Source organism: Lepisosteus oculatus, chromosome 1, assembly GCF_040954835.1.
Source record: "Lepisosteus oculatus isolate fLepOcu1 chromosome 1, fLepOcu1.hap2, whole genome shotgun sequence".
Classification (NCBI taxonomy): domain Eukaryota; kingdom Metazoa; phylum Chordata; class Actinopteri; order Semionotiformes; family Lepisosteidae; genus Lepisosteus; species Lepisosteus oculatus.
This window is the reverse complement of record NC_090696.1, coordinates 72,407,438-72,420,385: the sequence shown is the minus strand read 5'-3', so window position 1 is coordinate 72,420,385 and position 12,948 is coordinate 72,407,438. Positions and strand designations below refer to the sequence as shown.

General features: G+C 37.3%; 1 protein-coding gene and 1 non-coding gene across 2 annotated transcripts; one reads left to right on the top strand and one right to left on the bottom strand.

The window, feature by feature from the left end:
• Nucleotides 1-917: 917 nt before the first annotated feature.
• On the top strand, nt 918-7,514 carry LOC107077170 (uncharacterized). Its single transcript, XM_015345489.2, has 9 exons — nt 918-1,094; nt 1,183-1,224; nt 1,729-1,773; nt 2,105-2,212; nt 3,352-3,438; nt 3,973-4,041; nt 4,324-4,356; nt 4,512-4,550; nt 6,280-7,514. Exons 1-9 carry the CDS (start codon nt 1,044-1,046, stop codon nt 6,781-6,783), a joined length of 978 nt encoding a protein of 325 aa, XP_015200975.2. The 5' UTR covers nt 918-1,043; the 3' UTR covers nt 6,784-7,514.
• On the bottom strand, nt 5,041-5,113 carry trnar-ccu (transfer RNA arginine (anticodon CCU)). Its single transcript has one exon. It is a non-coding gene; the product is annotated as a tRNA-Arg (tRNA).
• Nucleotides 7,515-12,948: the final 5,434 nt, after the last annotated feature.

The window sequence follows — 12,948 nt, the reverse complement described above, 5'->3', positions numbered from 1 at the left end:
CTGTCTGAGTTTGAATTACAGATGGGACCTACAGTATCAACAATTCAATGAATACAGCAGACCTCCACGTAAAAGCATTTAACAATTGTAAAAAATGTCACGATGACATTAATTGGCTTCTCTTTGGTTGATTTACAGATTAACACATGTTCCGTTGAATAAAGAGAAATAAAATAAAAGGCATAACTCCCTTGAAGTACAGACCTGAAAAATATATGTATACTGTACCATAAAGCACTGTCTGGTTCCACATGAATATCCACCGAGCTAGACAGTTGAATGATTTCAACTAAGCATGCTTTCCACAAAGGATTAAGCACTTGAGACTGGTGTCTGAGCTTTTTTAAAATCATGACGTTTGCTAGGAACACTGAAGACAAGTATCAGAGAGAAAATAACTTAACTCTCAGGACTTCATGTTTAATGTAAAAAAATGAACAATAATCTTTGCCCTTACATTGTCAATAGATCAGAAAAATTTGGTATTTTGCACATCATGTTTCTTTGACATTTCTGGAATACAGACAATATCCTTACAAACCTTTCTGAAAGGATCTTGTGAATGGTTAAGAAAAGCAAATACTTTCAATTTCCCTTACAATGAAATACAATTATATTTCAGGATTATTTGGGTTAATATGATGAACACTGTAGTTTGAAAGACTTGACATAATGACATGTTATAAAACGTGATGACACACATACTGTATGTGTCTGGAGGAAGGTATAATGATATGTGCTAAAGAAAACCTGCAAATGAAACGTTGTAAAATTTAGACTTAATACATATCCCTTTACTTTGACCTGATTGGCTCCTTTTAAAAGAGAACATAGTTTAAATTCTCACAGACAAAGTGAAAACTTTAATGATAACAGATATTACAATACTGCGCTCTGTATTACACAGTAGTGCTGCATGTACCAGGAAAGCTAACAAGGAAAAATACAGTGGAATTATTTTTTAATGAGTCAATTTTAATTTGTGAAAATATTCTACATTTTGACACTAACAACGCTCTTCGCTTCACACATCCATTTACAATATGAAAGCTCTGATTTTCATGCTCTGCCTTGTGATGAGTTCAGGAAGACCTGTAAGTATCTGCTCAGCTTTCTGATAAAATAAATCTTTCCTTTTTTACACAAAAAGACAAGAATACCAAATTGTTTTTCATTTAACAGGTGATTCACAATGGAAGAGTTATAGGAAGCATCAGTGCTGAGGTACAGTTCAGATATCTTCATTAATTCTCAGTTGATGTGTTGCAGAATTACTTGCCATTTCAAAGAAATAATTAAAAAAAAGTAATAAAATTTGTTTTTTTTTTCTATAAAACACTGGGAAAGGGTGGTACTGTATATTTGGTATCATAGGACACGTGTATCTACAGTAGGTCCTTATGGAAAAAGAATCTGACCAGTGTTGACTCAGGAAAAACCGGATGCCTATGAAATTTCAAATGACTAATGGTCATGTTGAAGGCCTGTTTTGTCTTCATTGTTTAAAAGGCATCAACAGCAGTCTTTATGAATGTTTTCCACATCTGATTAATTTGTTTTAGTAAGTCTTGATTTACATACAGTAACTTACATGTACTGTATGTTCTGCACCAAAATCTTTTTGGAAAAAAATAAACAATGGTATTTTTATATTTTTAAATGTGCTCAGTTCAAGAAACTGGATTCTTGTATTCAAAACTTTTCACATTATCTTCATTATTATTTCAGATGATGCTTCGACAAGGCTATGGTAATGTTATGAATACACCCCAGGTAACTCAGTTTTTTCATGCTAAATGTTATTTTTGTTGTCTTTTTAGAACTTGTTGTCAGACCTTTATGGCATGCTTTTGTATAAATGATAAACACTGAAATATATTTGTGGATTAAGGAATTGTTTTTACCTTATACAAGGGATACGTGTCTACCTATCAATTATTTTTAAAAAGCATCCCTTTAGTTCTCATTTCAAAGCTTACAACAGAGGAAACATCAGCTGCAGCTGAATGAGACAGATGGATAGACAGCATGAAGGACAGCAAGGGAGTGAAAAAAATAAAGATCTTTTTTCCCCGTATTTCCTGGTTTATTTTTTGGGATTTAGATCCAGGCAGGGAATGTTAAACCTTTCGACACGACTGCTGGCTTCCCCTCAGTTCTTCCGATGCAAGTCGAGGGTCAGATGCCCCAGCCGCCTCTCACACCACAGCAAGTGAGTCCATATCCAAAAAGTTGTGAATTTAATTTCTCTCTTTGTCCTGTGCTTTCTAATACAGGTTTTAGGAATTTCATTTCATGTTTGTTTTTGCTTTTTTCAATTGGGGTGTGGGATGTTGAGTGCCATCCCACCTCTTATAACCGAAAATGAAAGAAAATGAGATTTAGAAAATCTACAGTACCTGTGTATGAGTCACAGTTAAAAGAATCGTGGGACTTTTCAAGAAAGGAAAAGCAGGACAATATAGATTGTATAAATTACTTAACAAACCAGAGCTTAGATTTCAGGATGACCCTAGTCCTATTGTCAGTTTCAAATAAGCATTAACGTCTATAATCCGTGCCTAAAATGAATGCCTAGAAAGAACTGGCATTCTTTCACCTTCCTAATCACCTACTCCATCCATCAGAAATATCCATAAGACAGGATCCTGAGTGGCTTAACCAGTAAAAGGGAGAGCAGGTTGGGCTCGCTCTCGAATTCTTGAGTCAAGACGTCTTGAGTTAGAGTGTGGGTCCCGTCAATCGCCGATTATACAGGATTCCCCGAGTGGTGGAGCTCAGAGGTGGGGTTGGGAGAAGTCTGCCTGTGGTCTCCTGGACTCTATGATTGGCCTCTCTTGGACTCTGTGATTTACTGTGTGTCTGCAGACTGGCACTGATGTCAGTGAGAGAGGCGTGTCTCTTCCTGGCTGCTGCTGAAGTGTTCGTCCCGTTTCCAGTGAATGACTCAGTGGACGAGTGGATTGCATATGTGTTTTTCTGCAATTCCTTCTCGTTGTCCCTGTGGGGGGCATAATAATTAAGTGGGAATCAAAACTTTAAAAAGTGCTTAAGATGCGCATGAAAATCTCATCTGCAATCCACACATGAATAAAAAAAAATATTGGTCATTATTCAGAAGTAATACCCTGATTTTCTGGACTGTGCTTCTTTGATTCAGTTAAGCAGACAAGAAAGAACTAAGAGTAAGTCAATATTGATAATAAGAGCAGTTAAAATGAATACTTATTTTTTAGGTTTTGAGAAAACACAATTTCAAAAAGCCTTGGTCTTGCTTTGTCTAAAATATTTTTCAGCTCGCTAGTAGACGTAAACACTACTAAGAGAAAATATTTTTGGTCTGCATTTCAGGTTATGAATATGGATCCCATGTATGGAAATTTCCAATTGATATCATTTATGCCTCAGGTTCCAATAGTGTCAGATCAACAGACTCAGGTAATATTAACATAATTAATCCTTTTATTAACTTAGAATTCTTAATATTTTATTCTTCTGTCCCTTCTTATATGTTCTCATTGTCTGATAGCTATACTTCACAGTCGATATACAGTAGATCAACTTTAACATACATCTTATTTATTAAATTCAATAAACACATTGAATAATTCAACTCATCATTACATCTGCTTTTACTGTAGTTACTTTTCATAGCCATGTAGTCCTTATGTTACAAAATGTAATTATGGTATGGCAATTCATCAACTTTCAAATGTATTGATGATTTTTAATGATCTTTCCTACCGTAACTGATTGCTGAAAATAGACAATGATTAATTCCTACTTTTAAAATTAAATTTCTATGATTTCATATTTTAGATTTAATACTGTACTGCATATAGACACGTAATCATAACGTATACAAATGCCTCTGAAAAGCAGTTTATTAAATAATGAACTGGTGAGAAAAACTAAAAAAAAAAATTCTACATCAAACTATAGTATAACCACATCTTTCTTCCATTGTATCAGGGTGGATTCACATACCTTCCAGCGATACAACTTATAAGTCCTCTCTCCAACACTGATGTTCAGCCACCAGTAAGTTTTGCTCTGATTATTCTGTGTATTATGGTCATCTTAAGGTCTTTTCCATTATTATTGTATTATAGAACAGAAAATATTTTTGTTCTATTCTATTCTAAAACTTATCCTAGAGTATCGAATAGCAATTCACTTTTCATCTTTAATTGAGAAGCAGCACATTTGCCTCTTCAATACAAAAGCACTAGCACTAATATGGTTATGATGTATAATGAATTTCTGCTTGATTTGTTATTGCTGTTCTTTTCTTGAAAATGAAATAATATTTTTTCTTTCCAGATGTACACAATCATGATTCAGCAGGCACAAACAGTAAGTGTTTTTCATTTGAGGAGTCATATTATAAACAATATTGCTATTTTGTAATTGTTTGCTCCAAAAATATTCACAAACTTCAATGTAAGTCTGGATGTAATTTCAATACTTATAATAAACTGACCAGTTCTTTGATAATCTGTCTTTTCCAGGCTGGGTCAGCAAGTTCTGAAGAACCCCAGCTTCAACCAGTAAGTAAAATGAATTAAAACTGTAGCTTATTTTTGCACAATTTCAAGTACTGATGTACAGAACTTCATTTTCATAAAAAATGGTAAAATCAAAGAAGGGAACCATTAATTGAATTATATTATTAACCTGTGCAATTACTTATAAATGTATTCTTTATTTTTTCTCTCATCTGCAGTCTTGCCATTTAGAATTTTAGAGTATGAGGTGTTAGCACTGTACTAATATTACCTTTACTATTAGAATAAAATTATTTTCCTATTTCACCTCCTGAGGGTTACATTTACTGTAAGCTGTGTGTTAGGGAAAGTAGTCTTTCTATTTTAATTACATTTACTGACATTTTGGGTACAGCAAACACTGTATTTACTTTTTTCCATACTTTATTTGCACATTATTGTTTATAAGAAACATAAGAAAAGCTGGAAAGAGGTGTGTTTATTAACACACACAGTCAAGTTGTTCACTCATCACAGAGCTCTTAAAACAAGACACCCCAGATGGGACTCGAACCCACAATCCCTGGCTTAGGAGGCCAGTGCCTTATCCATTAGGCCACTGGGGCTCACACTGGAAAAGAGGTGTAACTCACTCATCCCTTATAGCTTTGTTTGTTTGCTAGTAGCTGTAGCTAGTACCTAACATAGTAACTAAGCTAGTAGCTACAGTAGCAGCCAAGGGCTGGGTTATCCAGCTGTTTCTTGGGGAAAAAAAACAGGGTACCGACTTCAACAACATTGCTGGATAGCTTGTTCCATAACATTGTATCAAGCATTCTAAGTGATATCTCACTACTGCCTTGTACAAATGTAACATAAACCCCTTGATTAAATATTTGACAGTTTTAACTACATTTCCCAGCATTCTCTTCAGGTTTTTCTTGCTTCCCCTATCGTGTCGATTAGAAAGTGTAACTGACGTGTCCATGTCAAGCTCATCGTTTCCGGTTTTATATCTATAAGTCTTCAACTCTACACGTCACTGCCAGGTCTTTGTTTAGTTTTACACCGTTTTTTTTATTTCATGAAAGATTCGAATGAAGGGTGTATCAACTTGATTCACTTCAAGGCCCAGATGAAATTTTAAAAAATCAGCCACCCACCAAATGCAATTTACACACGCAGTACTTGATGATAGTATAATGCACGAAGGCATGATGGTGGCCAGATGTTTTTTTCTACCTAGTGGAATCCAAACATTGAGTTATACAGTAGGTTTGCTATTTATAATTAGCAGATGAGTAGAATTTGGGTTTAATCAGATTCCTTAGCTTTACAGATTAAAACAATTTGGCAAAACTGTCAGGCTTAATAGCCAAGCTGCAGTTCCTTCAGCAAATCACCCGTAATTGCTACATGGACATACAGTTTCCACTGTTTTCGGCACACTGCACTACTTGGACATAATGTATTGCATACACCCTGGACACATCGCAGCTCTATTTATTTTGAGCTCTGTCTGAGTTTATTTTATTTAATTTCTATTTCTGTGTATTAACATAACATAATGTATGGAACCTTATTCTGTAGCTTTAATTTAGTGATTTTTACCGTCCCCCGGTGAGCTCGCAGAAAATACATTTTATTGCCAGCAACTACTGCTGCACGCTGTATTGTAGTGCATTTGATAAATAAACTTTGATTGATTGATTGATTGATTGATTGATTGATTGATTAAAAACCCAACAACATCCACGTAAAATTAACATGTTTCTCCATCCCTACACTTTAGATTGTATACAGCGGAATTTTAATCCCAGTAATTACTGGAGGAATTAACAGAGGCATCACAAAGAACGAGGGCGGCGGAGCAACGGAGGAAGACATCCCTACTCCTAGGGGTATTTTGCCAACCCCAGAAAACCGTGAACCTACGGACGGTAGAGGGGACCAAGGCACAGATCCTGCCCACCAGGGGAGTAGCCCAACCACTGCAATGCCTGAACTCCCGGGGGGAACCGGCGCAGTCCCTGAAAGTCCTCACCCGTCGGCTAAGAGAAGAAAGCCAGCCGGCGTCCACAGGGGCGGTGGCGCGGGCGAGGTGACTCCGTGCGAAGCGACACCGGCGACCTTAAGGAAGACGCCGTCGACGAGACCGGGCGACGGGGCCGTGTTTGTGGAGCCGACAGCGACAGCCGAAACCCTTCCTCGGGGCTTCTCGCGTCTGTCTCCGACCACGGCGGCCGCAGTGACCGCTCAGGGAGCCGCAGGGATACCCCGAGGCGACGTCGTCTAAAATCTAAACCCCGTGTCTGTGCCCACTAGCAGGTGGCAACTCAACATTTAGAGTCGCGGGGTTTAGGCAAAGCATGTTGGGTTAAGACCCATTCCCATGATTTTCGGCCAGGCATCCTCAGAAACTGTTCAGCTATCTCTCGGTCGCAAAAGGGGAACAGTTCATCCCCACTTCAAGCAGTGAATAAAATCATTACCCTCACTGAGGATCTGTTCTGACCCCCGGTTTCCCTTTCAATACTTATTTTGAAGTAGTTGTATTATTACATATTTCACTCACTTTACACGTGTTTTTTTTTTTACTTTTTTTGTGATGCACTTTATTTTTCGCCGATAAATTTTCTCAGATTTTATCGAGCACGGCACCATTATTGTGTACAATATCATAACAGGAACATTTTAGAATTGCAGGTCATTCTTGTTACGAAAAGTGTCATTCAGAGCCTGCATGCTGATGCATTATTTGTTCATGATTCTTAAATCCCCTTTTTATAGTCTGAATACCGTGTTGTATTATTGTTTTGGCAACTCTGATGTGAACACGATTGATGAGAGTGAGCATTTCATGTTTTTTGTTCTTTTTACCTTTCTCGGGACAATTTGTCTTTTGTTCTGATGTTCATGTGCTGGATCATGTGAGCAGCTTCTGGGCTTTGAAGGTGTCTGTCATTGTATTGAGGGGTCAGTGCAAAAGCATTGCAATGTACAATGGAGCATTTTTTAATAAATAATTTTCTGATTTCAAATGCATTTCAATGTATAATGGAATTTTATTTTCATTTATTAGACATTTGTTTCATCTAGCTTGCTTTCTTCATGGTAGCTAATTAATCCAATGATATCTTCCAGCCTTTTATAGTATAACTAGTATCATGCCTTGATTTATTGGTTTTAATGAATACTAGATATTAAGCTACTTGTTTTTTTGTATGTATGTTACCTTTTAGAGCCACAGTAGCAATATTTTATGACAATAATAGAATCCATACTTGATTCACTGCTTATTTTTAGAAATTGACATGTCTGAGTCCAAATTTAAGGATAGTCCTAGCCTTCAATACCCATTAGAAATATACAGTATGGTAATGTGGAAACAATGGTTTCAGTAAAGCAGAGAATTAATCATTTCTTAAACAATGAAACTACTTAGGAAATGACAATTCAGCCTGAAAGCATTGATTATTGGTGCTATCCTAGTTATCCTGATGCTTGTCGGTACTGGTAGCATATATTGGACACATATTTTCAGATTTTATTGTAGTTCTAAATTTCCAACCCTCTACTGACGCACAGTATAAACAGTAGGCAATAGTTATTGAACCACTTCCGCATCCTGAGTTTGCCTTTGCTTCTATAAGAAATAAAATATTTTAAACATTGTACCTGTGATCCTTGTACATGGCTTTTTCAGATGGAAAGAATAATTAACAGGTCACCCCTTTGCCAACTGGTGGCAATAATAAAACACTCATGTGTCCCTGTTTTACTAAGGAGGAGATGCCAACTGAAGACATGGGATGAATGAGGTACAGTAAACTTGTTCATGGATGAGCAAATAAGCTTAACTTCACTCTGTTTCAAATTTGTAAAAACAAAATGCAAAGCAAAATCAACATCATCTCAATAGACATTGTTAACTGGTCTTGATTTGTTTTTGCAGTTTTAGTTAAAATTCAAAATAATTTCAATGACATGTAATATAATAAATAGAAATTCCAACTAAAGCAGGATCTCAGAAGAGCAAGCCATTAGTGTTGTCCAGCGCTTTGAGCCTGTGCTGTTGTCCTGGTCACTTTCACAATACACAATATATTCCCTCTTTTCCATCTCGTTACACTTCATTTAAACTTGAGAACGTGTACCTCCCCCTTTGATAATATCACAGCAAGGAAAGGTTAAACTAAAGAACAGAATTATCACACATTCTCATAAATATGTGTTCATTTTCATTGCAAGCTCTATAAAAGCAGTGAGTCTTTTGTATATGTAAAACGTTTTGGTCACTGACTAAATTAATCCTTGAATTACAATACCTACCACCAAATTGTTCCTATTACAGAAGCGGAGTTACGCGCAGCACATTATTCAAAAGTAATTCAGACAGAAGTATAGTAGCTAAGCAAAGTTTAGTTACTAGGTGGCGCTACAGACAAACACACGATGGTTAGCTAACATGCTGCGGCTCTGCAGGAAATCACTGAAACCTGAGACAGGAGAGAAAAACCGTTTCTTTTTTTACTGGAATTTATTGAAATTACATTATTATTTACAGGCATTAAGAACCTGATTTTTTTTAAAACTCCGTGGTTAGTATTAAATTAGAACCAATTGAAGCTTATGTCATTCTAGTCCACAAAGAATCCATTTTAAAGTGAGGAGTCAAGCACCCACTATTTCTTATTAATTTCCTCCATTTCTAAAGATCTGCTTAAGTTAAAGCAAACTTTTAAAATGTAGAAAGATAGTAAACACCATGTCAATAGGATGTCTGTCTCACTTTTATTGTATAAATAACTGGGACAAGACAGGTGTGATTTTGATAAGGTTAGCCCAACCTAGAGCCATACAGTCAAGAAATTAAAGGCATTGTGAATCTCAGAAGAAATTGTTTCACTGTGTTTTATTACCTCAAAGCCTTATTAACTTTTGTGACAACATAATTTTCTAATCCTGAAAAGAGTGGAAAAGGAAACACAATGTTTCGGCTGTGGAGCCTTCTCAGGGTGTCAAGCCGGGTGATAAACTTTAACTTGTTCCTTTGCAGCCTATGCACGCTGACGCAGCTCCCTACTTGAAATAATTTTCAGAATTATTTCAGATCAGAACTCAGCTGTTTCTATTCGAAGGCTGTCTAGTGAGATGAAGTGTCTCCCTAATGGTTTATTTGTCCATGGGTGTAACGGAACAGTTCTTTCCAGACCCTATGCGGACGACACAATCCGGGATGTAGTGGGGAAACACTAGGAAAAAGTAATGCAGGAATCGGGAATGAATACGGAGGTGGGGGGGTGTCCTTGGTGCGCTGGTGTTCGGGGGAGGTGTGGCCAAGGCAAACAATCCAGGAGAAAATCCAAACGAAAGCAAAAGTCCAAAACCTGGCAGTCCGTCCAAGAGTCACAATTAAAAAAGGGAACTGGATCGGAACTGGCGGAATAGGAATGGGAACGGAGAATAAAACCTTAACGGGACCAGGCGCTTCCAGGTCCCGGACTCGCACGATACGGAGATGAAATGCAGAGCCCGGATTAAAGTGAGCGCCTGGCTTTTAAGACAGGGAGCAGGTGCGGGCGATGAGTGGAAAACAAGGAAGGGCTGGAGCGTCCTTAAGAGGAGGGGTCTACGACCATGACAATGGGGGGGTGAAATCAGCTGTAGGTCCCTGAATCCTCCCACTGGTTTCTGTCAGTGGATCAGTGAAGCTAATGTTTGAAGTCGATTGAAACACAGTGCTTATTCCCACAAGAGTGTACTGTACTGTACATACACCACAGGGAGAGATTCGGGTCGAACATCTATCTCCCTAATGTCAGTACCTTAGATAAAAAAAGAAATGTAAGATTATACATAATGAAAATCTTGAATACTTTTGAAAGAATACCAACAAATGTTCTAGTTTAGCTCATATAGCATGAAAAACAGTGACGCCAAAACAGAGGAAATTACCACATCCACACGTGATACATATATTTATTTTATGTATGTGTTTTGAATTAAACTAAGATCATATATACGATCTCAGACTGAAATTTCAATGACATTTTACTTTTAATTTTTCTGCTTTCTAGATCAAGCCTTTTTATGCGGTGGCTCTATGGCTAAGGATCTGCGCCTGTGGCTGGAAGGTTGCCGGTTTGTATCCTGCGGCCGGCAGAGGAATCGTACTTCGTTGGGCCCCTGAGCAAGGCCCTTAACCCCAGCTACTCCAGGGAGCGCAGTATAAATGGCTGACCCTTCGCTCTGACCCCAAGCTTCTCTCCTTGTCTGTGTGTCCCATGGAGAGCAAGCTGGGGTATGCGAAAAGACAAATTCCTAATACAAGAAATTGTATATGGCCAATAAAGTGATCTTATCTAATAATTCTAATAAATTGTAAATGCCTATATCTAATATCACAATTTTTAATCCCATGTGCTTCACATCTAGACAGGGATCCACTTCATGATAACGTGAAACACATTATGTGTTAGAAAATCCACTGTACAGCCTGTCAGGTGGACAATTGGGAAATAACCTTTGGGATATTTAGATAACACAGATCATCAAACCTGAAGTGAAAAATAAGCCAGGGCACCATGCTAATGATTGACACCTATCATTACTCTTTTAGAAGTGATCTTCCAATCAGATCAAGATAAAATACTCAAAGTATATACATTGGTAATCATACTACGATAAATCTATGGTTTGGGTTTTCAGGTCAATAATTTACTCGCTTAACACAAAAAACGTGATGTGCGTGTTTTGAAATGATGTCAAATGGGCAGTTACCAAGATCTTAGCAGACGTACAGTTTTACGCAAAGGTTAATTAGTGTGAGGAAAAGTAACAGAAGCCTAAACATGTGATTAGCATTGAACTTTAAAAATATCCTGCATTTTAAACCAACATGATGAGTGTAATTAATCTAAAAATCAAGTAAGAACAGGTAGGCCTCTCCTAGGCCCTTCTAGAAGTACAGTATCACCATCTCCTATGATGTTATTCCTTTAACAGCTACAGAATTATCTTACTGCTTCAAGGTTTTCATTACAAACACATGAAATCAAGTAGTGACTTCTAAATCTGTCTTTATGTTGCTGAACTGACATAATCATCAGTCTAAAACGTCATGCTGAGAAGGTAAACCCTAAATATTATACCAACCAAAGTCCTTCTGTCCCCTAAGATGGCGTACTATAGTAATAATATAAGATAAACATGAGTATCAAGACCACCTGTTTACTCTAACAATACAGTATGTCTAATACCTTCCCAATCTCATGAGATCCACAGCTTCCTCCTACAAAGTTATGCATTTGTCGATAATCTAATAGTGAAACCAGACACTCACTGCTAAACATAAATCCACTAAATAAAAGCACCACCGTTTGTCTTGCTATTGTTAGAGATTTATATGAATATTAACACTGCTTCAGATTGATTCAATTACACCTCTTTTTGAAACATTCAGTACCATTGCTGTGTTACAGTAACATCAAATGCATTTTTACTGTCACATGGAAAAGTTCTCCAACATTTTCCGTACTATTTGAAGAAAGGTTAGTTCTGGCATTCAATCTGATAGAGTGTGCACATTTTACCATAAGCTGTTAACTCTGTGAATCATGGGCTCTCCGTGTTAAGTCACTAATCCGTTAATTTCCATGACTGCTCTTCTGTGGCGAATGGCATCCTGTGTGCAAGGAAGAGAGCGCTAGCCAAGAGTAGGTCATGTCTGCTCACAACCACAACCTGTTCACTCAGGAATTCCTCAGTGCACTGTTCTGCCTGCGTTACTTGTGTTCACCTGTATTCTCCATCTGAATCCTACTCATCATAAAGCCAGAAAATGAAAGCAGATTACCCATGCAAAATGATATATTCACTGTGTATGCATTCAGTATTTATTGTCATGTGATGGTCCTTCAGACTTTCTTTTTGCTAACTTTCTTTCTCTTAAGTGCACTAAAAATCAGCTTATTACATAATAAAGGAACCTGCTTTTCACTGAACATCTTCGTTGCTGTTTGGTGGTGTGTTTATTTTCACCAGTTGTTGAACAAACTAATTCAACATTCAGCTCAACAGAATCACAACTACTGTACACTATTATGAATAATGAGAAAACATAATGATAAAAAAATTCCTGTACCACAGGGGCATTGACAAAAAGTTGTGGTAAATGAATATCTAATAAAGATGGGATGTCTGATGATTGCTTTTAAAAAAGTGAAAGAACACTCTAAATAAGAATCCAAAATGGAGATTGCCATTTGATTGGACTGACTGATTCTTACTCAAAGGTCCCAGTGAACCAATTATACATACCACAGGGCTCTGTAGTCATAACTATAGAGAGGTGTGGTCACTGCCAATAAATCCAGGGTGCTCTCCCAGCTTGCTCCAGCAAGGCCAGCTGTTTGAATGGGCACCGAATGTTGTAAACAATCAGTTCACCGCAACCATT